Source organism: Physeter macrocephalus, chromosome 6 (assembly GCF_002837175.3).
Source record: "Physeter macrocephalus isolate SW-GA chromosome 6, ASM283717v5, whole genome shotgun sequence".
Lineage (NCBI taxonomy): Eukaryota > Metazoa > Chordata > Mammalia > Artiodactyla > Physeteridae > Physeter > Physeter macrocephalus.
Window position 1 is genome coordinate 46,990,298 of NC_041219.1, and position 26,072 is coordinate 47,016,369.

General features: G+C 53.4%; 1 protein-coding gene across 1 annotated transcript in view; it reads left to right on the forward strand.

Moving 5' to 3' along the window:
• MPPED1 (metallophosphoesterase domain containing 1) overlaps positions 1 to 26,072 on the forward strand; it is a 64,775-nt gene that overhangs the window by 24,756 nt on the left and 13,947 nt on the right. Inside the window, exon 3 of the mRNA XM_007099840.1 lies at positions 14,188 to 14,413. Within this exon, the coding sequence (XP_007099902.1) occupies positions 14,188 to 14,413 (226 nt within the window). The remainder of the gene's footprint in view (positions 1 to 14,187; positions 14,414 to 26,072) is intronic.

Genomic DNA, 26,072 nt, shown 5'->3' on the forward strand with positions numbered 1-26,072 from the left:
GGGGAGCCCGCGTACCACAAAAAAAAAAAAAAAAAAAAAAAAAAAAATTTAAACTGTGGTTAAATATACATAACATTTACCATTTTAACCTTTTTCAAGTGTGCAGCTCAGTGGCATGAAGCACATTCACATTGTTGTGCAACCCTCACCCCATCCATCTCCTGAACTCTTCATCTTCCCAAACTGAAACGCCGTACCCATTAAATACTAACTCCTTCTCCCCCAGCCCCTGGCACTCACCATTCTACTTTCTGTCTCTGTGAATTTGACTACAGGGACCTCATATAAGTAGAATCATACAGGATTTGTTCTTTTGTGACTGGCTTATTTCACTGAGCATAACGTCCTCAAGGTTCATCCATGTTGTAGTGTGTGTCAAAAGTTCCTTCCTTTTTAAGGCTGAATTATATTCCGTTGTGTGGATATGCCACATTGTACTTATCCATTTATCTGTTAATGGACACCTGAGTTGCTCCCACCTTTGGGCTGTTGTGAATAATGCTGTTGAGAATATGAGGGTACAAATGCCTGTTTGTGTCCCTGCTTCCAATTCTTCAGAGCATGTACCCAGAAATGGAACTGCTGGATCATATGCTAGTTCTGTTTTTAATTTTTTGAGACACTTCCATACTGTTTTCCACAGTGGCTGTTCCATTTTATATTCTTACCAACAGTGCCCAAGGGCTGTCATTTCTCCACAACTTTACCGGCACTTGCTGTTTTCTTTTTTCTGATAGTAACCATCCTGATGGATGTGAGGTTGTTATCTCACAGTTTGATTTGCAGTTCCCTAATGATCAGTGATGTGGAACATCTTCTCATGTGCTTATTGGTCCTTTTGGAGAAATCTCAATTCAAGTCCTTTGCCTAATTTTGAATTGGATTGTTTGGGGGTTTTTGTTGTTGAGTTTTAGGAGTTCTCTGTATATTCTGGGTATTAACATCTTACCAGAAATATGATTTGCAATTCTTCTCCCATTCTTTGGGTTGCCTTTTCACTCTGCTGATGGTGTCTTTGATGTACAGAAGTTTTAAATTTTGATATATTTTTCTTTTGTTGCCTGCACTTTTGGTGTCATATCCAAGAAATCATTGCCAAATCCAATGTCATGGAGCTTTCCCCCTATGGTTTCTTTAAAGAGTATTATAATTTTAGCTCTTACCTTTAGATCTTTGTTCCGTTTTGAGTTCATTTTTGTATATGATGTTAAGGGGCCAGCTTCATTCTTTGGCATTGGATGTCCAGTTTTCCCAGCACCATTTGTTGAAAGACTGTTCTTTTCCCTCTTAGCCCCTTTGTCGAAAATCATTTGACCATATATGTTTATTTCTGGGCTCTCTATTCTATTGCATTGATCTATATGTCTGTATTTATGCCAGTACCGTACTGTTCTAATTACTGTAGCTTTGTAGTCAGTTTTGAAGTCAGGATGTGTGGGACCTCCAACTTTGTTTTTATTTTTCAAGATTATTTTGGCTATTCAGGGACTCTTGAGATTTCATATGAATTTTAGGATGGATTTTCTGTTTCTGAAAGAAACATCATTGAGATTTTTTAGGAATTCCATTGAATCTGTAGATTGTTTTGGATAGTATTGACATCTTAACTATATGAAGTCTTCCAGTCCATGAGTACAGGACTTCTTTCCACCTATTGGTGTCTTCTTTAGTCTCTTTCAGCAGATATTTTGGAGTTTTCAGTGTACAAATATTTCACCTCCTTGGTTAAATTTATTCCTAAGTATTTTATTCTTTTTTTTTAAAAAATAAATTTATTTATTTATTTTTGGCTGCATTGGGTCTTCGTTGCTGCATGCGGGCTTTCTCTAGTTGTGGTGAGGAGGGGCTACTCTTCGTTGCAGTGCATGGGCTTCTCATTGTGGTGGCTTCTCTTGTTGCAGAGCATGGGCTCTAGATGCGTGGGCTTCAGTAGTTGTGGCTCGCAGGCTCTAGAGCGCAGGCTCAGTAGTTGTGGCGCACGGGCTTAGTTGCTGTGCGGCATGTGGGATCTTCCCGGACCAGGGCTTGAACCCGTGTCCCCTGCATTGGCAGGCGGATTCTTAACCACTGCACCACCAGGGAAGTCCTATTTTATTCTTTTTGATGCTATTGCAAATAGGATTGTTTTCTTAATATTCTTTTCAGATTGTTTATTGTTAGTGTATAGAAATGTAGCTGCTTGTCTTGCCCATTGTTTTTGTATCCTGCACCTTTGCTGAATTCGTTTAACTTGTTCTGACATCTGTATTGCTTTTCAAGATGGTCTGTAAAGGCTTGTTTATGAAGCCACAAGATACCTCCAAAATGTTATGTTGTTTAAAATAAAATCATTGAGAGCTCCTCATAACAGGGGAGATTTTATAAGGACTCAAGTATATGGCACCATTTTTTTCTTTTTTTTTCCTGAGGAATATTTCTTTGGCATATGTAATATGTCTTGGTGGTGTGACAGAAACGGAGAGATTGAGGCTTCAGCTACAGATGGATTCCCACTTCTCTGCTTACCCATTTTGTAGTTATTTAACCTCACTGAGCCCCAGTTTCTTCATCTGCCAATCTACTGCCCATTTTGTGGGGCTGTTCTGAGAGTTAGAAGTAAGGCAGGAGGGAGCCTGTCTCAGACTCTCAGCAGGTGACACCTGTGATGTCATTAGTGGCTGTCTGACCTACCAGGGTGAGGAGATGCTTGGCCAGATCACCTGCCTTTGAACCTGGTTGCTAGAGTCATCCCAGCCCTTAGACCCTCAGAATCAGATTCTTAAGGTGTCAGTACCATGCAAAACAATCTACAGATTCAATTGTGACCCAGTTTGATTTGCTTCTAGATTTTGAGCAGCAGGTAGAACCAGTGAGAGGTCAGGCTGCCCTGGGCAGAGCTAGGAGGCAGGCGAGGAGTGCCTGCCTCCAATGCCGTCTTTTAATTTCATTACAATTTTATTTGCATTAAGGTAATACATGTGCGGAATGAGTCGCAACATGCTGCAAGGCTTACGGTACAGCCAGCAGCCTCCTCCCCAGGTCCCCTCCCCAGTCCTGATTCCTATTCCCTCTGCAAATCTGGTAGCTACTGATTTATCACCACGATGTCTCTGAGTAACAACCTTATATTGCTGTTTTTTATTTTTCAATTTTAGGGATTACTTTTTAATGTCTTACTATGAAAAATGAAAATTTAGAGACTTAGTCTCTCTACCCATAGATACACGTCTCCTCTCTTATCCTTTTGCTGTAGTCCCATCACAGTTTTTGGTTAAATAGTCATTGCATAACCTATTGTTTTTCCTAAAATAGTAAAGTGTTTTGTTTGCTCGTTTTTCCTGGTACCCATTGGGGTTCATCCCTGTCTCCTGCAGGGTTTGAAGTGCCCCTCAGCAATGTGGTGAGCTGGGCCAGGCCATCTGTTGGCCCATTTTTCTTATACTTCCTGAGCCTCCAACCCCTGCCCTGGTCTGGATTAGCTGCCCTCCAGGCCTGTGTACACTCGTCATCCTGGATCCCCCTTCACCATTTCCCTTCGCCTTCCTTTTCTCTTGGAGCTCCTGGTTCCGGGATCCCATGGCTTCCTTTTTCCTGGTTTACTCCCTCATTCTGCTGGAACACACCCTTCAGTAGCTTTCTGAGAAAGAATGCGCTGGAGATAAATGTTTGGCAAAATTGTATGTCAGGAAAAGTCTTTATTTTGTCCTCAGTCTTAATTGATAGTTTGTCTGGGTGTAGAATTCTGGGTAGCAGATCATTTTCCCTCAAAATTTGGAAGGCATTGCTCTGTTTTCTTTTCGTTTCCTGTGTCACTCTTGAAGATTCCACTATTGTTTGGATATCTCACCCTTTGTATATGACCTGTTTTGTTTCTGGGCAGTGTGCCTCAGATGTGGGTGTTTTTTCATTCATTATTGTGGGCACTCAGGTAACCCTTTTACTGGAGCAAATATTTTCCTTTAATCCTGGGACATTCTCTCATATTCTTTTTTTTTTTTTTCCTAAAAATTTCCCTCCCCTCTTTTTTTTCCTGACTTCTTTTTCATAGTATCCAAATGTGGGACCTCTGGTTTTGATTCTCTGATTTTTGTCTCTTTCTTTGCCTGGTACTCACTTTATTGTCATTTTGTTTCAGTCTCTGGGAGATTTCCTCAATTCCGTCTTCTACTCTCTAACCAAAATTTAAAAATTCTGCCACGTTTTAATTTCTTTTGTTAAGAACACCCTGCTAGAATTTCACGGGTGTAATATCTTCTGTTATCTCACCAATGGTGGTAATTATATGTTATTTTTTCCCCCTGCATCAGCCCCTTTTCCTCCAATTTCCTTTCTTCTTGTTTTGGCCTCTGCCTCCATTTTCAGCTTGGAGGCTTTTCTCCGAGGTCTGATGATCCTGTGTGTTGTGTTTAAGAACTAGACGTTTGAAAGCTGTTGATAAGCTGTGTGTATACGTGTGTGTGTGTTTGGGGGGGTGTTGAGGATGTACTGTGATGGGGTCCTGGCCAACTCTTTGGGGAGCCCCTGATATCACTATCTGTAGGTTTTTTCTCCTGGACCTATCTTTCTCCCCAGAAATGAGTTCCCCAGTTTCCAAGGCTGGCTTCCAGAACCTGAGAGCTCACCGGGGAAGGGGCCTGGGGTCTCCACAGTCACTATATTTATTCTTTCACTTTATCCTACTGTTGTTCAGCCTCCGACCTCACTGTCCATCCTCCCTCAAGCCCCGTGGTCTCTAAATGGGGCTCTGTGGAGCTGTTATTTTCCCTTGACAGTAAATACCCTCTCTTCTGCGGAGATTGGTGGGTGAAGGGTGTGGTGACAGGTGTGATGGGGGAGGGGCCCTGGGCCTACCTGCTCCCGTGGGTTCTAGGTCAGACCGTGCACCTGAGCCTGGGTCCCTGAGCTGCCTGGGGCTCTGGCCACAGCTCGCTTTGCTTCTTGTGGAGGGTCATACCTTTTTATTCCTTTACTGTTGATTTCACAGGATGTCAGCAACAAGCAGGCACATGTGGGCATTAAAAACGCCCTGCCCTGTGTGAGCCCTTCCTGTCCTGCTGTTTGGCCCTATTAGCACCTGCCTTGGGAAGCCCCCCGCCCCAACCCCGGCACCTCCTGGAGGGTCTTAGAAAGCTGAAAGGGCTCTCTGAGGGTCAGGACCTCCTCATGGGATAGATGGGGAAACTGAGGCCTGAGCAGGGGAAGGCCTCACCCGGGTCCGGTGATGTGGTAGCAGAGCTGAGGCTGAACCCAGGCCTCCCTGCCTCCAGGGAGGCTCTAACTGGAGCCTCCGGGTGCCAGCCCCACACCTGGGCCTTGTGCCCCTCTTGACGTCTGTTGGGGGAGTGAAAGCCACGACAGTTTGGGGGCTGCCACCCGACAGGCTGGTCAGCATCTTAACGATGATCCTTCTGGAACATTCTGTAGTGGACTGCTTGGGGACCTTTGGTGAGTCATTGACCTCACCATCTGATCCTCATCCTCGATCCTTCGTGGATGATAATACATCTCGGATTCAGTGAGCATCTATGAGCACTTCCCCCCATAGCCAGCCCTGTGCTGGGCGCAAGAGAGGAAGCAGGCTGGTCCCAGCCTGGGAGGACGCCCGGCTGGTGGGGGAAGCAGACGAAGCACCGACAGCGAGAGCTCAGGCCGGGCGGAGCTGGGAGCCCCGAGTGCTGGGTGGAAGAGGGTGCTCATGGCAGGCAGCCTGGAGGAAGTGGCACTTGGGCCCATTGATGAAGGGAGAATCAACTGGAGTTGGCTCAGAAAGAAGGGCAGGAAGAGGGTCCTAGGTGGATGGGACAGCATGAGCAGAGAGGTCTCAAGCAGCTCAGAGGGGTGCGCGGTGTGTCGTGCTGCGGAAAGTTGAGGTCAGGGCACCACCCGGGCCTGGCCTGGAGGGGGCGCCGTAGCCTTGAGTTCTGAATGTGTGTTGCATCCGTGGTCACCAGCTTGGCCCCTTGTGGGGGCCCTGGGGAGCCTTTCATGAAGTGTTTGGACATGTGTGTTCCCACAGGTTCCCACAAAATCTTTCTGGCTACAGGAGGCCTAGTTTGGGGGAGGAAGAACCCAGAAACCTTTCAGCTGTCCCCTTCAGCCTGAAGTCCTATGTGCTCTGCGGTAGCAATTGAAACAAGCATTTAAATAGATGATTAGGACTGAATGTTCCTGCTTTTAAAACATTTCCCAGGAAAAACAAATGTTTGAAAGTTAAACATTTTGGCTATTAGGATGAAACAGAAGAAAAATCGCATTTGCCTTTTAAACGTGGGCCCTGGTGTTGGGTTGTGAATCCAGAACCCTCCCCCATGGGACCCGAGGGGGCCGGCCTGCAGCTCGGTGGGTGGAGGGTCTGCCCTCCCAGGACTGTCTGTCCTACAGTGGTGCTGGGGGGACTCGACACCCAGGTTTAGGCGGGCTATTTGGACTCCAGTGCTGCTGTGTGACCCCAGGCAAGTGACCTGACTTTCTTGGGCCTCTTTTCTCATCTCCATCTTCCCAGCTGACATTTTTGGATTTCACAGCAGAGCATGGCATTTACTCCTCCTGACATCCCTAAAGACAGTGATAACAGCTACCATCCAGGTTGTATAAATCATGCCTTTGGTTTTCTGAATTCTGATGGCTTGGTATCTTGGAGGCTGGCTGACCCTGAGGGACTGCCCTTCCAGAGTTAACCCATTGTAGAGATAGTAAAGGACTCACCTCTGAGCACACCTTTCGCAAGCAAACCAACCAATCCAGACTCCACAGCCCACCCCCAGCCACGTCCTGCATGGGGCTGTCACACACACTGCCCTGATCAATCACCCCAGGGCCTGGGAGCAGACAACGGGGGTCAGCCCTGTGCCCCAGAGCCCACCTGCATTGTTCACTAGCCCATCCTCTGCCCGCTTGCCCTGTTTCTAGGGATCTGTGAGTATAACCTTCTTCCACAGGGCAGTCATTTCCGTGTCTGCAAGTCTTGCCATACCTGATTAAAACAAATCTCTGTAGAAGTACAATACAGGGGCTTTATGTGTCTTTCCCTAGTTTGATTTTTCCAAGAACTCTGTGAAGAACCCTAAAAGTTCCGCCTTCACAGATGAGGATGCTGAGAGAAGTGACGGTTTTCACTCCAGGCCACGTAGCCAGGAGAAGGCAGAGATGGGGTCCAGCCTTGCTTTCTAAGGGTGTCTAGAAGCGTTGCCTCTAAATTGCTTATCACAGTGCCTGGCACAGGGCAGCGCAAACCAGCTTCTGGGGGACACAGCCCGTGCAGTGTGCTCCCATCTCTCAGCCCTGCCCTTGGCCCAGGCACCTGTCTTAAGCCTCTGCCGCCTGCTCGGGCTGCACACAGATGCCCTTTTTGCATCGCCGGCCCGTGTCCTCTGTGCGGCACACGTGTGCCCGAGCCCCCTGCAGCCCCCGCGGCAGCGTGAAGCCGCGTCTCCGTTCCAGAGTTACTCTAGATCGAGTGCCATCCCAAGAAGTCTGGTCGTGTGAATCTCCCAGACACGGGCAAGTGTTTAAACACAGAACTGTCAAAGACGCACTAAAAATGCAATCAGAGATCGTTATGCCGTCTCTTCATTCCATTCCCCTCTGTCGTGTTCTGCGAGACGGGGGTGGGTGGGAGGAGCCATAAGTGGGCATCTGCCCGATTGCCGCTGCGTTCAGAGAACACTGCGACTCTGCCGGGCTCCGAGCGCCGCTCCGGGAATGACGTAGATTATGGAGAAGCTTGCACATATCATGTTGAATTTAACAGATTATGCAGTTTGGAGGTAGCACTTTCTGTTCAATGGGTTGGGTAAGTGCTAGCGATAAAGAATTGTAACCTTTTGGAGGGAGATTAGTCTTGGAAGCGCAAGTAGCAGAGCTTCCGTTTGCATCCCTCTTTGTGCTCTGAACCCCGCGCATACTGGCTGCCACGTGGAATCTACGTGGGGGTGCGTATCTATTTGGACATAGATGGCAAATGAAAAGTTAAAATAGTATGATCATCCTCCAGTTCTCTGCTGATGAATACCTAATGGCCTTTTTACCACCAACAAATCCATGGCTAGCAAATGCCAGGATTTCAAGTGAGCTGGCTGAGAAGAAACGAAGCATTTGGGGAAGATGAGCTGGACGTTATCACGCAGAATACAAATGCATAACAATGCTCACCAGCTCTGAAAAGCAGGGAGGAGGGCTGGTTTCCACGAGGACTTGCTGCTTCTCCCAGACCCAAGGCTGGGAGATCACACCCCAGCAAGGCCCACCTGGCCCAGGAGCCAAGCAGACCCTCGGGTCTCTGTGTCACTCTTCTCGAATATCCTATCTTTCCAGTCCCCAACTCAGCCTGCATGTCCTACCAGAGGCTGGCTGGTGTGACCACGGTTCTGCGTTCCTGAGGTAGGAGGCTGGGGTTCGAGTGCTGGTTCGCTGTTGTCTTGCTGTGTGACCTCAGGCAAGCCCCTTTCCCTCTCTGAGCTCCAGTTTCCTCCTCTGTCCAATGAGGGGTGTGGATTGGAAGCTCTGCGTGTCACTTCTGGTACTGACCTCAGGACTAAGCTTTGTTTGGTGCCTTGTCCAGCTTCTGGAACACAGCCTGTGCTCAGACAGAGCTTGTGGGCAGCTGACCAGGGCCGGGGGGTTAAAACAGGGCCCAGCTTCAGGGAAGAAAGCGAGTTTCTGGCTTGCTGGGCTTTTGGGATAGGCTGACTGGATTCTTTGCTTCTGTTGGGCTGAGGGAGGTGGGTGTGAGAAGGCTTCGGGCCCATTTGTCCCCTCTCGGAGCCTCACCAAGCTGGCACAGCCCCCAGACACCTGCTGGAGAACAGCCGGGGTTCAGGCACTCTTGGCACCTTGTCAGGGCAGGTGCTCCCATCTGGGCACTGGGGTGGTCCCCCTGTATATTAGCCCTCTTCTCTGCTGCCAGGAAGGACAGCCGCAAGAAGGGGCAGAGAGGGAACAACATTCATTTCCTCTGCGCAGGCATCGGGAGGAAGAGTTTGTTTTCATCTCATCTTTTTCCCCACGAAGCCCCTGCAAGTCAAATGGTCATTGAGGGCCCCCAAACACTCCCTCATTCACTACCCAGATACAGGAGGGGGGCAGATGAGGCTAAGCCAGAGAGCCTCTGATGATTGGTCGTTGGGTATTTTATCCACAATCAGGTTGGTAAGAGCTGCAGGCTGATGTGAGCATCTAATGCAGCTTTAGGTTGTAGCAACAGAGGTAGCAGCCCCAGAACAGAGGAGGGGACTTTTCCACCTGCCTCTGTGACAGTTAAGCCGTACCAGAGCCTTGGTTCTGGCTCTCCCACCCCCATCTACAAGAGAGCAGGTCCAATGGGAGAAGATTCAGAGAGGGCCAGGCAGGATTATGGGTGAGGGAGGTGGGTCTGGATAGCAAGCCCTGCCGGGACAGTTGGAGGAAAAATTTGGAGGGAAGAGAGGGATCCAGGTAGACAGAGATCAGTTGGTATAAAGGAGACAGAGCTATCCCAAGATGGATTGATTGCCTTATAAATGCATCCATCTATCTCTTTCCATCTGTTCATCTATCCATAATCCATCCTCCTTTGTCCATCCATCCATCTATCCATCCATCATGCATCCATCTATCCATCCACTCATCCGTCCATCATCTATCCATCCAATGATCTGTCTCCCCGCTGAGAGGCAGTGTAGCACGATGGTACCAGTTCAGGATGAGTTTGATGAGGCCAAAGCCACAAAAACTGTCAAACTGTCCGTTACCCCCTGTGCGTGTTCATCACTTTATTATTGATTTGTGTAACCTCTCGGAGCCTCCATTTTCCCAGATGTAAAATGGGCATAATAATACGTAAGTGTCTTTGAAGGTTATACGCAGCTGGCGACTTGCCAGGTCCGAGTGAACATGCAGACAGAGATGTGTTTGTGGCTGGACTTCCAGCTCAGAAGGGCATGGTGCTGGAAGGTTTCTGTGTTCACAAATGGATGAGCCCCCTGCCTCCAAGCCGTGTGGCACCCACCTCTTGGGGAGAAACCAGACAGTATTTGAGGGTGTCACGCCAGCGTGTTATGGCTCCTGCCCCCCACCTGGCTTTATGTCCAGGAGCTGGTTCTTCCGTGGGAGGGAAGAAGCCTCAGTTACCTCCTCTGATCCGAGGTGGGAGGAACAGGAGAGAGCCCACAGCCTCCTGCCCGCTCCTCAGTCCCTGGTAGTCAGGAGCTGCAGAAATAAATGAAACTGTATGGTTGGAGTAATTTGCTAATTTGCTTAAGTAACACCCGGGGTCAGAGACATGACATCAATACATTAGTGCGGCTCGGGCTGCCCCAGTCGGGGCGGCGCGCCGAGTGGGGTGGATGGATGCCGTGAAGTGGAAACGCAGAGAGCTGGTGCTGGAAGGCAGTCATGGTGGCCACTGCTCCAGCCGCGACTGCAGCGTGGCGAGGGGCTGGCCTGGTGGCCTTGAACGAATCTGAGCTGCTGACCCAGAGGTGTGGAGCCAGCTGGACCAGCACCTAGCATTGCTTCTCCCACTCACCTGCTGCGGGACCTGGGCAGGTTCCTGACCTGGGACCCTCGTTCCCCAGCTTCGAGGCGGAGGTGACAGAGCCCACCTCGGGAGGGCCCAGCCTTTTACCAAGGGTGGCTGGCCTTGGTCCCGGAAATGGCAGGCTTCTCTGTGCTGTCCGCCACGACCCTTCTCCAGATGCCAAGGGTGGCTGGCCCAACAGTGAGGTCCCGGAAATGGCAGGCTTCTCTGTGCTGTCCGCCACGACCCTTCTCCAGATGCTCAGGCCCAGGCAAGCCTCTCCCCTCCCCGCTGGCAGCCTGAGCATCACTGGAGAGAGGGGTCTCTGCACCGTGTCACCCGGGGTGCTGGCGGAGGCTTCGCTTTCCAGACTTCTGCTGGGACCTGCTTGGGATGGAGATGGTGAAGCCAACACATCTCCTCTCTGCTCCTGATTCTCTCCTGTGAGGAGAACAAGAGGACATCTCAGCATCCCTGGGCCAGGCTGGGATGACAGATAGGAGGGTGGGTGAGGCGGGGAGGCAGGGGAGCCTGGTAGGCAGCTCGGAGGGGCAGTGGCCAGGTCTGGTCCCCTTCGTGTCCAGGGACTGTGGCCGGGGCCAGAATCCCCAGCGCTGCTGGGAGCGGGCAGTACCTTAAAATGAGTGAAGTGGGCTGGGTGTGAGTAGTAGGGACAGGTGGGGACTGGGCAAACTGCCCTCTGCTTCCTGTCTAAGGGAAGCACAGGCACTCAGCACTTGCCTAGGCCAGGATGGTGAGGTTTTAAAATTGACGGATTGATTTTTAGGAAACAGAAAGAATGACATTTTATTGGAATTTCTCTAAGTTTTAATGTTGGCAACAAATGCAGATTTAGAAAAGCCAAAAAAATATGCCAAACCAAATATGTCTGTGGGCAGGGCTGGCCTGCTGGCTTCTAGTTTGCAACTCTGGCCCAGACTTTTTCTGAACATCACAAGGGCTTTGTGTGTTTCCATTCATTGTCTTGTGTAATCCTAGGACGGTCTTGCGAGGTAGGCATTATTCTTCCTGTTTCACAGGTGAGGAAACGGAGGCCCGGGGGGGGGGTCAAGTCACATAGCTGGTTAGCGGCAGAACTGGGTCTGGGACCCAGCTATCAGCCCCTGGAGCCCATGCCTGTCATCGGACGGCCTCCCAGAGTTGACAAACACCAAAGAAGAGAGAACGCTATTTTCTCAAACCTGTAAAGAAGTCTGGGTGGCCGGTGAGGCAGTGAGGAACAGATTATGGTTTTCTGCTTGTTCTGTGAAAAACTTCTCTCTCCGTGCTGGGGTCCCCACGTCCTCTGTGGCCAGGCTGGGAGGCGAGCGGCCACCCAACAGCCCGTTGCCACGGCCATAGAGCCTGAGGCCAGGTGGAATGGACAGGTCCCAAATGCAGGGGTGGGAGGGGGGTGGGCTGGAGAAGTTTCTAACTGGGTTCTGGACGCTTCCATTTCATTGCAATTAGAATATGATAATAGTTGTAGTTACGGTACCTAGAACTTCATTGTATGTATGGCAGAGCCATAAAGCTCACCCTGCCCCTTCCTGGAGCTTCCACAGTGCTGGGCAAACGGGGGTCTTCCTGGAACCTTATGGGGAGCTGAGTCTGATCGCACGTCTGTCACAGCCGACCTGGTGTCGTGGGCCTCGGTTCCCAGGAAGGCAGACAGTCCTCAGAATTTGGAGAAGAGGCATTTCTGGAATGGGCTTTCTGATAGAAGGCTCACACAGCAGAGGAGGTCGAGTTTCAGGTCATGGTCAAGAGTGAGAAAGCTCTGCTGTCCCTGGACTGTGTTACCCCTGGGTGGGACCCGCCACGGGGAAGGGGCTGGCGGAGCTGGGGGCCACACGAGGCCCTTGGCCCCCAGAAAGGGACAGTTACCAGGCTCACTCATGTTGATCAGAGGGGAAACTGAGGCTCAGAGAGGTGAAGTGACCTGCTCAGATGAGAGGTGACAGAACCCAGGTCAACTGGCTCCAAAGCCGGACACTTTGCCCTGTGTGTGCTCCTGTGGGAGCCATGGTCACTGGGAACAGAGAAGACGCCTCCTGAGGTGTGGACCTCTGCTAGCCCCGGGCGGTCCTCTGGGCAGGTTCCCTTTCGCATCACTCTGGGACCCCCGGACGGGGGGCCGGAGCCAGAGGCGTGGCCACGGCTCTTGGTGGTCAGGATGGGGCTCTCACCCTGGCCTTGTCGAGGGCGCTTTCCCGGGCTTTCCCCAAGTAGGTGGAAAGTCTGGGGTCACACAGGACTGCCTGGCTCAGAATCCAGCTCTGCCGCCTCCTGGCCATGTGGCCTCCAGCACATCACCCCGCAGCTTCCTGAGCCTCAGTTTCCACGTCTGCACGATGGAGATGATGAAGGCCTGGCTCCGTGCCTGACATGTAGTAGGACTGATACGAGCTCGGGGTCGTGCTAACTAGCCACTCACTGCTGAGGAATTCGGACAAAAGAAGCGACTTTCTTGCTGAAACAGACGCAGAGTGAAGTTTGGTGTCTTTTGTCCTGGCTCCTTCAGAAACCAGAGCTCAGGTGGTTTAGAAGTTCCATTCAGTGACCACAGTTACTTGTCTGTGAAACGGCCATGGAATGTCACCATTCTCCTGCCTGGACACCCCGTCTCCCCAAGGCCCCGTGCTGGGCTGGCACCTTCACACGCCCCTTGGTGTTTGCTTGACCCACCAGGGCATGCCCTTAGGGAGGGGCCAAGAAAAAGGCTTGGGCCTCAGGGTTCACCTTCAAAATTCATTTTTTTATCCTAATCAGGTACCATCATGACTCTTTTTCTCTCCAGGCCCGGAGAGCCTAGCAGCTGAGGCTGGTGGGAGGTCGGGAGTCACGGGCCTGAGCCTGGGGTCAGGCTGGCTGCCGGTGGGTGTTGGGGAGCCGGGGCAGGTGGCGGTCAGTTTACTGAGGCCAAGGGGCTGTGGCAGCCTTGGGCGGCTGTCCTAGAACCCAGCCCATGGCCAGATCACCCGGGAGGCAGTGCCCATACCTGCCTAGGGCATCTACAATGTACGGCCCCAGAGAAAGGAAGGGGAAGAAGCATGGTGTTGAGGAACCACGTGCAATTTGCAGAGAGCACAGCTGGAAGGACCCTAGTATTAGCTCAGCGTATGGTATACATGGACGGTTTTGTTTTGTTCCCGCTTAGACTGTGTTTTGACTTTGAATTCCATGGCAGTAGGGGCGGGCATGGGCACTGTAATCTTTCCCGAGCGTAGGGTCTCCAAAGGTTTGACCTGGGCTCTGCAAAGAACTTGCAATTCCTGTTAATGTGGAAGCTAACAAGTCAGACCCCCAGGTGGAGGGGGCCTGAGACGGTGAGGCTGGCGAGGCAGGCCTGGGGGTCCAGGGCAGGGTCTCCTTCCAGTGGAAAAGTGGCCCGGACAGAAGAAACGGAGGCGGGGGAGTCCTGAGGATGAGGCCGGGTCCACTGCAGCTCAGAGCCCCCGCGGGAAACTGCCCAGCCCCGTCCCGCTGGCCTGGGGGGCGGGCGGCCTGTCACCCAGCAGCAGCGGGGCCAGGGAGGCCACAGGGGTGGTGATCGGGCTGCCGCCGCCGCCTCTGATCAGAAGGCACCTGTCGGGAGCGAGGGTCAGCTCTGCCAGGGCGTCCAGGGACTCTTGCCTGCCCCCTCCCCCGGCACCGTGGCCTCCAGAAGCCAACAGCGGTGCACCGTGTGTCTGTCTGTGTCGGCTCTGCAGGCAGCCTGCCCTACGAGTACAAGATCGTGATCGCAGGCAACCATGAGCTGACCTTCGACCAGGAGTTCATGGCCGACCTCATCAAGCAGGACTTTTACTACTTCCCGTCCGTGTCGAAGCTGAAGCCGGAGAACTACGAGAACGTGCAGTCGCTGCTCACCAACTGCATCTACCTGCAGGACTCAGAGGTCACCGTGCGGGGCTTCCGGATCTACGGCTCCCCGTGGTGAGTGTGCCCGGTGGGCGCTGTTCTGACCGCTGGTGGCAGTGAAGCTGTGCTGGGGGGATGGAGGAGCTGAGGCTGAGTGCGTGGAGGGAAGAGGGGCTGGGAGAAGCTGCAGAGAGACCCGGGGCCAGCTCTCTCCTCACGCTGTGTGACCCTAGGCAGGTCGCTGCCACTCTCTGAGCCTTGGTTTCCCCATATCTGGCAAATAATTATATATGCTATACTGTCTCACATATAGACAGGCACTATTAGTATCCCCATTTTCCAGGTGAGGAAACTGAGGCACAGAGAGGGTAAGGGCCTGGCTGAAGGTCACACAGGTAGGAATGGGCAGAACTGAGATTAAACCCAGGCAGTTTGGTTCCAGAATCCTTGCTTTTAATCATTATTATTATTTTTTTAATAAATTTATTTATTTATTTCTGGCTGCGTTGGGTCTTCGTTGCTGCACGAGGGCTTTGTCTAGTTGCGGCGAGCGGGGGCTGCTCTTCGTTGCAGTGCGCGGGCTTCCCATTGCAGTGGCTTCTCTTGTTGCAGAGCACGGGCTCTAGGCGCGCGGGCTTCAGTAGTTGTGGCACGCGGGCTCTAGAGCGCAGGCTCAGTAACTGTGGTGCACGGGCTTAGTGGCTCCGCGGCATGGGGGATCTTCCGGGCCCAGGGCTCGAACCTGTGTCCCCTGCATTGGCAGGTGGATTCTTAACCACTGCGCCACCAGGGAAGCCCTAATCATTATTCCATGTGCTAGGAATCTCCCTGTTGTCTGTCCCTCTGACATACACAGAAGATGCATAGGTGGGGGGGTGATGATTGATTAGCCAGATTGAGGAGAGGCAGTCGGAATTTTCATGGAAGGCCAAAGGCCTGCTTTACTGTATTAGGGACGGCAGTTGTTTAGATCACAAGTACATCAAGCCTTTGTTCCCTGTTGGGGACACAGAGCAATCAGACCTCATCCCTAGGCTCACCTGGCTAGGTGGGGATCAAGGTGAGAACAGGTCATGACGGGTCTGCGTGACGGTTGGTGTGTCCATAGTAACCCCCGTGATGGTGGTGATGATGATGGTGGTGATGATGATGGTGATGGTGGTGATGATGGTGATGATGATGGTGGTGATGATGATGGTGATGGTGGTGATGATGATGGTGATGATGGTGGTGATGATGATGGTGATGATGGTGATGGTGGTGATATCCCTAGGCTCACCTGGCTAGGTGGGGATCAAGGTGAGAACAGGTCATGACGGGTCTGCGTGACGGTTGGTGTGTCCATAGTAACCCCCGTGATGGTGGTGATGATGATGGTGGTGATGATGATGGTGATGGTGGTGATGATGGTGATGATGGTGGTGATGATGATGGTGGTGATGGTGGTGATGATGATGGTGATGGTGGTGATGATGGTGATGATGGTGGTGATGATGGTGATGATGGTGGTGATGATGATGGTGATGGTGGTGATGATGATGGTGATGATGGTGGTGATGATGATGGTGATGATGGTGATGGTGGTGATGGTGATGATTAAGATAATGTTGATGATGCTGGTGCTAATGATGATGATGATGGTGATGCTGGTGAAGATTAAGATATCATTATAATGGTGATAATTAAGATTATGATGACGTTGATGGTGGCAGCAGATCATTCCTGAACAATTACAGTAAGCTGGGCCCTGGGCTTAAATCTCCATAAGAATTGTCTCTAATCCTTGCTCAGCCTTGTGAGGACTGATATACTGTCCCCGTCCTGTAGTTGGATAGACCACCTGGCCCTTAGAGGCCCCGCTGGCAATGGCCACAGGGTTCTGGCAGGGTGAGGAGGACACCATACACAGGAAGGAGAGACCTCATGTACTTGAAAGAGTGGCTTGATTTTCCAGAAGGCTCCCTGGAGGGGGTGGGGTGACCTGAGCCACGAGGGAAGAGAAGGGCATTCACAGGCATGGAGGGGTAACAGGGCCTGAAGCTGCACCATCAACCAGAGCAGCACACGTAGTAGGGAGGCTGACGGACAATCTGGGGGGACCCGGGGCCTGTCTGGATGCAGGGACTTCAGGGAGAGCGGCTGCTGACGTGTGGCTGGGAAGCCCTGGGGCGGCCCTGACTGATGCCACATGGTGACCACCTGCTGGCTAGAGGCTGTGAGGGCTTTAGGACATGGTCCCATCCTCCCAAGGCCTCCTCATGGGGCAGAGGGGAGATGCTGGGCTGTCCTGCCTTCCTTGAGCCCCAGGAGATGCCTGCTGTCATCTCCCTGGTCCTCGCCGTGTACAGGGTCTCCACAAACCCTCCCGGTGGCCTGTGAGGTCCTGACGAGGACTGGTGGGGGGCCCTCAGGGATGTGATGAGCTCGGGGCCAAGGCCAGGAGAGGGGAGGAGATGGCCGAGTCTGCCTGGCAGGCCATGAGAGCCCAGACCTGGAGGGGAAGTCTGTTAGGCAAAAAACCAGAAGGAGGTCATTGTCAAAGGAGGAACCGGCGTGAGCAAAGGCGTGGAGGTGAGCTGAGCACGATGGGAGGGGTGGAGCGTGAGGTGCAGGTGGGGCGGCGGGAGATGAGGCTAGAGGGTGAGGAGGGTCAGGTGCCAGACCGGGGAATCTGGACTGGATCTCTTTGCCCAGTGGTTTCCGACACCCTGTCTGACCTGCACACCCACACACCCACACACACCCACACCCATACACACAACATTTTGTTTAAAGTTAGATTGCTTAGAAGTTAACGGCACGGCTTTGGAACCAAACTGCCTGGGCTCAACTCTTGGCCTCACCTCTTATGGGCTGTGTGACGCTGGGCGAGTCACTTAATCTCTCGGTGCCTCAGTTTCCTCCTCTGCACAATGGGAGTGATGGGGCACCTCCTGCAGGGGGTGGTTGTAAAGATGTCAGGAGGGTTCAGCTGAGCCCAGTGGCTGCACCAGGCTTTCCACGAATGGAGACATCATTCTTGTTATTGGCTCTGTGGAGCCCCCTTCCATCACAGCCTTGCCCGGAACCCAGATGTGGGATGGAGGACAGCAGGGGTGGGAGCTGGCAGGTGTCACTCAGTGTCCTTCCCACCCCACCCAGAGCAGCTCTGCGCAGCCCCACAGCTGGGCCCCGAAGAACCCCTTTGATGGCCAGCTCCCCAGGCTCCTGGCCGGGATGTCAGGCCAGCCCTGTGGTCCCCTATGCCAGCTGCAGGCCAAGTGCTGGTGCTGCTGAGGCCTGAGTGAGGCCGCCGTCAGCCTTGCTGGTGTCCAGCTGCCCTGTGCGCGAGCTGCCTGTGGTCTCTGCTTTGACTTTTGTGGCTCCAGCACGGGCAGTTCTGGACCTTTTAGTTGCAGGCCCCCTGGGGCCTGAGTGCGAGGAGTTCCTATCTTCTCCTTGACCCGTGCCTTCGTCCCAGCTGGATGCACACCCCCGACCCTATGCCACGGCGGGCCCAGCACCAGGCTGCTACACAGAGAAGGGACCCGAGGAGGGCTTGGTGAGATCCAGGAGGGCTCCCTGTTGGAGGGGGTATTTGCAGGAGGTGTGGGGTTTCCATAGGCGGAGGAGGCAAGGGAGGAGCCATATGTCGGAGCCCCTGTTATGTGCTGGACCCTGCCACACGCTTCTTGGGCCTGCTGTTGGTTCACAGTCCTTAACGCCGAGGGCTAGATGGCACCTCGTCTGCATTCTGAGATGCAGGCTGTGAGCTGGCATTCCATGCAGCAACCCTGGGTTCCTTTAGGCCCCGTCTGGGGTTGGGAGCAGGTGGTGTGGGGTGAGACGCGGGCTCATGTGCTGGGGAAGTTTCACTAAATTTCCCCCCGTGTGAGCCAGTTGCTTGCATCTGCTTCCGTGGCACCATGGAATTAATCCTGAGTTCCTTCTGCCACCTTCCCCCCTGGAACCTGCGTGCCTGGGAGGGTGGGGCCCTGCCACCAGGCCCCCAGAATCTCAGCAACAGTAGTGGCTGGGCAGTTGGGTGGTGAGGGAAGGGTTGTTCAAACGGGGGTAACACCACCTCTTAGCTGTGTGACCCTGGGCAAGTGCCTTAGCCTTTCTGGTCCCTCTGTATAGGGAAATGATACTGCCCACCCTATAGGGGGGTTGTGAGGGCTGCGCGGGCCCGTCCAGACGAAGGCCAGGCGCAGAGTGTGGCCTTGGAGGGTGGTTGTGGTTATTATTACGGGGGAGCCGCTGGGGTGGAGACCAGGGTAGAGAGAGCTCTGTTCCCGCTGATACCTCAAAGCCCCTAGGGTAGGACCGGGACCCCAGTTACCTCCTTTCACAGGAGGGTAAGTAGAGGCCCCGGTGAGGACGTGGCTTGCCCAGGGCCCCACAGTGAGTGGTTCTCCTGACTCTCGGTCTGCTCCTTTTAGGAACGCCTGCTGTGTGCCAGGCGTGGAACAACGTGCCCTTCGTGTGTTCCTTGGTCCCCTGAATAGCCTCATCGGCCTTGTTGGCCCACTGAGTCCTGGGCATCAAAGTGATGTTCTCACGGCCACCCGTTGGTCGGTTAATTCATTGACCAAGTGTTTGTCCCATGGCCACTCTGGGGACGTGCCATGAGCCAGACAGATGCAGCTCCCATCTTCACGGGGTTTTTATCCTCGTGGGCGACACATCAGCCACCAATTCCCTGATTCAACAAGAGCCACGGAGGAGAAGCTCTGGGAGCTAGGGTCGGGGAAGTCTCCCCGCAGGAGAGCCACGGATACAAGCAGCTCTGGGGTCTGGGAAGGGCGTGACAGGCAGAGGGAAGAGTCCTGGCAAGGCGCAGGAGGCTCAGAGGGCTGTGGACGTGCTGGGGGCGGAGTGTGGCTTCCAGGGTCTCAGTGAGAGAGCGGAGGCCAGAGGCGGGGCCATCAGGCCGGGCTGGCGGCTGCCACGGTGGGTGGTGGCCTCCCCCTGGTCTCCCAGCGCTCAGTGAGTCGCAGCTCCTGTAGCCCCGCGTCCTCAGCCCGTGGGGACCTGGCACATCACACCCGAGGCCTGGAAGGGACACAGTGCTCGTGTGTGCAGAGCTGACTTTCAGCCACGCTTGCGCCCTGGACCCAGACACACCAGGGACGTCCCCACTGCTGTGACCCTCGCTTCACATCTGACCTCGGCAAGTCACGTCTCTCTGAGCCTGTCTTCCATGTGGGCAAGGAGGCGCCAGGGTCCTCTCTGTGGTGTCGTCGGGTGAAGCCACACCGGGCAAGTGGCACTTACCAGCCCCCAGGAAGGTATTCACGGCCAAAGAACCTCGTGGCCTGGCTGCCAGCTCTGCCTGGCTCGGGGGACCGTTCGCCATCCCCACCGTCTGTCGAGGTTTAGGCTGGGCGAGCTCAGCCCCCGGCGCCGGCCGCCTGGGCACGTGGCAGCTTGTTAGGAGGGGATGGACAGCAAGGCTGACAGTGATTATTATTAAATTCAGATGTTCAGGGTTTTCGTTTTCTTTTTCCCGTGCCCTTACCATATTGGCTAACACGTGGAATACAGGCGACTTTAGCAGCATCGTAACACCAGCAGGCGGGGATCAGGGATCAAATCAACCAGTAGCCTTAAGTAACCTAAGATCCGTGGTATCTGGGGCACGTGGGAAAAGCTGACCCGCGCTGGGGGCAGACCTGTTCTGTGTCGTCCCACAAGGCAGAGCAGGGACACAGAAGGCAGGTTCTCACCAGTGTGGGAAGACTATCCCACGGGCAGGAGCCCAGAGGAGAGGCAGGGGGGCCTCACTGAGTGGTGAGCTGCCCATTACAAGGGGCATGCAAGCAGAGATACGCTGTGGTTGGGCCTGGCGTCCTCCCAGCTCCTCCCCCATGCAGAGGGCCACTGTTTCTCTGCCTGAGGCTGATGATCCCCTGTAGGCAGAGAGATGCATGGGCCCGCTCTCAGAGAAGCCCTTTTGGTGCTAGACTTGGGACGAGGTTGGCCTTGATATTGAGGACTCACCAAAGCAAGCTCGGAGGAGGAAGCCGACAGCAAACTCATGGTCGCCATGACCGGCCTTTCCTCTAAGTATTACCACCAGGGGACGCTCTGCTTGGGAGACTGGTGGGTCAGATTTGAATGGTTCCACTTCTTGTGAGACACACACTCGGAGGCCCACAGTGGCCGCCAGGTGCCTGGCCCCCTGCAGGGCTCTAGAGACCCAAGAATGGGTCCGGCCTGGCTGTGTCCCCCGTGACAGGGCGCCATTACCAATCCCACTTTGCAGGATGGTCAGAGGCAGAGAGAGAATAATTTTTTAATGTGACTATGTCCTATACAATATTTTAAATGTATGTACACTAAAAGAATTGTGTTGTTTGTCTGAAGTTCAAATTTAACAGGGCATGTTGTGTTTCGTCTGGCCACCCGTATCCTGAGACAGTTGGGTTCTGCCTGTTTTTCGAACTTTATAAAAATGGACTTATGTGTTGTTCCATGACTGCTTTTGTTCACTCGATATTACATATTTTTTTTTTTTTTTTTTTGTGGTACGCGGGCCTCCCTCTGTTGTGGCCTCTCCCGCTGCGGAGCACAGGCTCCGGACGCGCAGGCTCGGCGGCCATGGCTCACGGGCCCAGCCGCTCCGCGGCACGTGGGATCCTCCCGGACCGGGGCGCGAACCCGGTTCCCCTGCATCGGCAGGCGGACGCGCAACCACTGCGCCACCAGGGAAGCCCCGATATTACATATTTTTAAGATTCTTCCATGTCATCATGTGCAGTTGTGGTTGGTTCTCTTCTCAGTGCTGTGTAGGATTTCATCACATGAATAGATCACGATTTATTTATCCATTCTGCCCGGTTCCCACCACCCTTGCTTTGGGCCCATTATAAATAATATTGCTGTGAACATTCCACACGTCTCTTAGTGCACATAGAGATTTACCCCTGAATGTGCGTGCATGTGGGGACACACACACACACACACACACACACACACACACACACCCAGGAACGGAGTGGTCAGGTCATACACTGTACAGCTCTTTGGCAGGGGCTACGCCAGTTTTTCCCCTGTCAGCAGTGCCCTGCCTCACCTCCTTGCCAGGACTTGGTATTGCAGGCCTTGCAGATCGTACCCATCTGGTGGCTGTGCTGATATCTCAAGGTGGTTTTCATTTGCATTCCCTTGACGACCGGCGAGGTTGAGCATCTTGGCCACTTGGATTTCTTCTTTTGTGAAGGGCTCAGGTCTTTTGCCCATTTAAAAAGATAATTGGGTTGTCTGCCCTTTCCGTATTGGTTCGTAGAGATTCTTTATGTATTCTGAATGCAAGCCCTTCATCACATGTAATGTCTCAAGTGGCTTTTCCTCCCCTGTGACCGGCCTCTTCCCTCTCTTCATGGTGCCTTCAGATGACGGAAAGTTTGTAATTTTGGTGGCGTCAAATGTGTCACTGTTTTTCTTTGCAGTAAGTGCTTTTTGTGTCCTATTTAAGAAATCCCGCCCCTGAAGTCATGAAGATGTTTCCTTATTATCTTCCGAGATCTTCGCTGTTTTGCCTTTTATCAATATGTTTAGGTGTTGGGTCCACTGGCAGTGATTGCATTGATGGTGTGAGGTAGGGATCCCGTTTTGGGATTTTCCACTTGGCCTGGCACCAACTACGGAGATCATCCTTCCTGGCTGCTCCGTGTTGCCCTCCTTGCCTGGCACACGGGGCCTTGTCTGGGCCATCTCCTGCTCCTTCAGCCCACCTAGCTCCAGGGCCACACTGTCTTAACTCCTCCGGCAACCCATTTCTTTCATGTCTCTTTTACCAACTAGAACAGCTGAGGCTCCAGGAGAGCAGGGACCTGACTCCAGGGGAGGCTGCATCACCACTTCCCCGGTCCAGTCCGGCAAGGGAGGGACCGAGGGCTCGCTAGAGCCGCGTGTTTGCACGGCCACCCTCCCGGGGCACCGTGACTTTCTGGAAGTCATCTCTGGGCCCCTCAGATGCAGACTCGGCGCGGAGCCTTCACCGAGAGCAGCTTAGAGGAAGGGGGCGGGAACCAACCGCAGAAGAAGAGGAAGAACTCAGCTGTTACAAAATCCCAAGTGTTAAAAAAAAATTCCGTATACATACCGCATTCATTTATGGGTTTTGGATGCATTTTTTGTTCTCATTTAACTGAAAACGGCCTTGATTTTTTTTTTTTTTTTTTTAAAGGAGTGAGGGAGGGAGTGAAGTTGGCACGCAGCTAGTCCATCTGGTCTAATTACTTCTGGTATTTTGAAAGAAGGCATCTAAACCTGCTGAGACAGGAACCGCAGAAGAAGAGGAAGAACTCAGCTGTTACAAAATCCCAAGTGTTAAAAAAAAATTCCGTATACATACCGCATTCATTTATGGGTTTTGGATGCATTTTTTGTTCTCATTTAACTGAAAACGGCCTTGATTTTTTTTTTTTTTTTTTAAAGGAGTGAGGGAGGGAGTGAAGTTGGCACGCAGCTAGTCCATCTGGTCTAATTACTTCTGGTATTTTGAAAGAAGGCATCTAAACCTGCTGAGACAGGAAACTTTGAGAAGTGGTGGCCGGGCCGCTGCTGGGCGTCTGGGCGCGGATCCTGATCCTCAGCTAGGAGGCCTGGCTGCCTACGGGCAGGGCAGGGCCTGGGGGGCAGCCGGAGCCTCAGGGACCAGCTCTCTCCAAACAGCCAGGATGTGCAGGGCCCAGCTGAGTGACCTCAGGTCAGGATCTTGGCTTCTGTGAAATGACAACGGGACAGTCCCCTCGTGGGGTTGTTCTTAGGATTCAGAGAGGTCTTGTGCGTAAGTTGCTTGGCACACAGGCATTCGACACGCGGTGGTCCCACTTACCCCCAAACCTCTCCAGCTACTGCCTCAACTGCCCAGAGTGGGGGCTGGAGGAGGTTGTGTACGTACAGCCTGCAGGGGCTGCGGGCACAGAGAGGGTGGCCCCTGGGCATGGCTGGCCGTGGGTTCTAGCGTGAGCCTTTGACGTCCTTCCCTCCGCTTCCCTGTGTGCACAGAGCAGGCCCGCTGGGGGTGGTGGGTGCGAGGAGAAGACAGGAGCTGAGCAGCCTGGAAATTTAAAATCTGTGCCCTGAAGGTGCTGGGGCTCTGCTTGTTGATGTGACAGTAGTACAGTCACTGCTGACCCAAAGGCTCTGAACTTATAGCTGCTCCAAGTGCTTGAATTCTTCACAACCATGAGGGAGGTCTCACCCTTGTCCCCATTGTATAGCTGAAAAGACTGAGACCCACAAAATGAAGCGACTGGCTTAAGGTCCCACGGTAACTGAGAGCCCAGATGGGCCGGGATGGAAGGATGGAGGCCCTACCCAGAACGGCAGACAGAGAGGTGCTAAAATAAAATGCTTTTTAAAAGACTTGATAAAATACATCTTTCCGGGAAAAAAGTATAGACAGGATGAAATAATGAACTCCTAGCTTTTCCCTTGCTTCTCAATGCCTGTCACCATAACGTGGTCAAGGGGGTGCCAGCGGAGCGGGATCCTGGCGGCGCCAGGACCTGAGACAGCCCGCGCTGCCCCCGCTGTCCCCGCCACCGCCAGAAGCTGATGGGAGACCGCGGTGAGCCCAGTTTGGACTGCTGTCCCCCGCACTGGGCTCCAGACCCTGCGTCCTTCTGGCTCTGCTTGAGGAATGGGTGGGCCTGGGGCTCAGTTCCAGCCACCTCACCCTTTGCTCTTTCTACTAAGAAAATCTTTTTCACCTCTTAAAAAAAATACTCATTTTTCAGTCTCTCCGGTAATTCTCCGAGGTGTTTGGGGTTGCCCGCTCACGTTCTGCAAGGCTCTATCTGGGGGATCCTGGGCAGCCAGGTTTGGGGGTGCCCCTCAGAGAGGATGTCTACCCCGGTCTGTGGGTGCACCTGGCCAGGGACCCCCTTCTGCTCCTTTCGTGGAGTAGAGCTTGCTGGGCCCACGGGCTCACGGCCTGGGGAAGCCTGGGTCAGAGGTCCAGGGGAAGCTTCCCTCTGGTGGAGGCCTCCCCGTGGTCCACTCTTTCCCCGAAGCCCTCTGGGGACCCAGCTTTCTGGTCACAGCCCCTGCTAACCTCCGGGGCCTTCTCTCTTGTTGCTTCAGGGCCATGAAGACCCACATTCCCACAGTCAGAAGCTGGCGGTCCCCGGGCATCTAGCACTGTGCTTATTTACATTTCATCCTGCATTTCTAGCTGGTTTCAGCACAGACTGTGGCCTTGATCCGTTCAGACAAGAGAGGCCAAGGCTTTCCCTCCCCTTCAATACCTGAAACCCTCATTCAGCACACTTCCCATGAGCCTCTGCTGCACAGTGGTGCCACCTACTCTGCCTTTTACTCTCAACAGGACAAGGCAGGACTGGTTTCATCCCCGTGTTACAGAGGAGAGAGGCGAGGCGAGGCCTGGGTTGGTCAGGCGACTGGTCCAAGATCTCAGCTGTAGGCAGAGGTGGTGCCAGGTTCCCGCCCAGGTGGGTGGAGTTGGGGAGCTCGGGGGGCGGCTGGCCTTGACCTGTCTCATCAGCTGCTGCTTCCCAGCCTGGCCCTGGCACCGTCCCTCCCGCAGCCCCTGTTGGGCTGCAGAACCACAAGGGGCTGGCCTTGGGGTCCTAGATCCCTGGCCCCGTGAGTGCTGGATGCTCCCCGAGCCCCGGGCCCTCGTGTTCTCCTTCCCAGGGCCCCGCCAGGGTGCAGCGAGTGAGGACTCCGGAGTGCTGGTCCGAGCATCACAGAACCTCAGCGGTACTTCCCTCCCTTCCCGTCTAGAGCCCAAATCAAGTTGGGAACAGCCTGTATCTGTTCAAGACAAGCTGGGAAGCCTGCTGACCGCGAGCCCTGCCCGAGCCTCGGTGCCCCCTCGTTTGGTCCCGTGATAGGGACACGACAGGCTTGGGAGGGTCCCCGAGGGACCGAGCAGTGTCCTCCACCAGTGGTCCCTTCCCTCTCCTTCCTCCACCGGATATTATACTCAGCAGCCTTACACACGACTGGCAGTTGACACATTTGGGTGGAGGGAAGCAATTCCTCATGTTGGACCCACACTGTGCTATCTCTGCACGAGCGTGTGCACACGCGCACATGCAGACGCCTGCCGTACACGCGCGCACACACCACATAACACGCACACGTGAGCACCCATTCTCTCTCTCACACACTTTTTCTCACCTCTCTCACCCTCAGCCTCTCTCTCACACACGGGATTTCTCTGCCGCTTCTTTCCTATCCTTATCTTCCTTGGTTTCACGTTGTTGTTTTCTTTCTAGAAGGCCCCTCAGCACACATACGCACACTCTTCTACATGGGAGTAACGTTTGAAACGAGTCCTCTGCCTTCTCCCCGCCGCAGAGGAGTCCCAGCGAAACAAAAGATGAATGATTCTGCGCCTGGGAAGGGTGGGAGGAAATTAATTAGGGGTGACAAAGGACCCCGTTCTTTGGTCCCACTTATCTCACGTTGTTGTTTTCTTTCTAGAAGGCCCCTCAGCACACATACGCACACTCTTCTACATGGGAGTAACGTTTGAAACGAGTCCTCTGCCTTCTCCCCGCCGCAGAGGAGTCCCAGCGAAACAAAAGATGAATGATTCTGCGCCTGCGAAGGGTGGGAGGAAATTAATTAGGGGTGACAAAGGACCCCGTTCTTTGGTCCCACTTATCTTGCTGCTGACTTGCCCTAAGTGCGTGTGGGGCAAGATGTGTGACTGACGGTCCCGGGGACACGTCGCTGCTCCTGGCCCCGCCCCCTCGCTGGCAGCCACAGC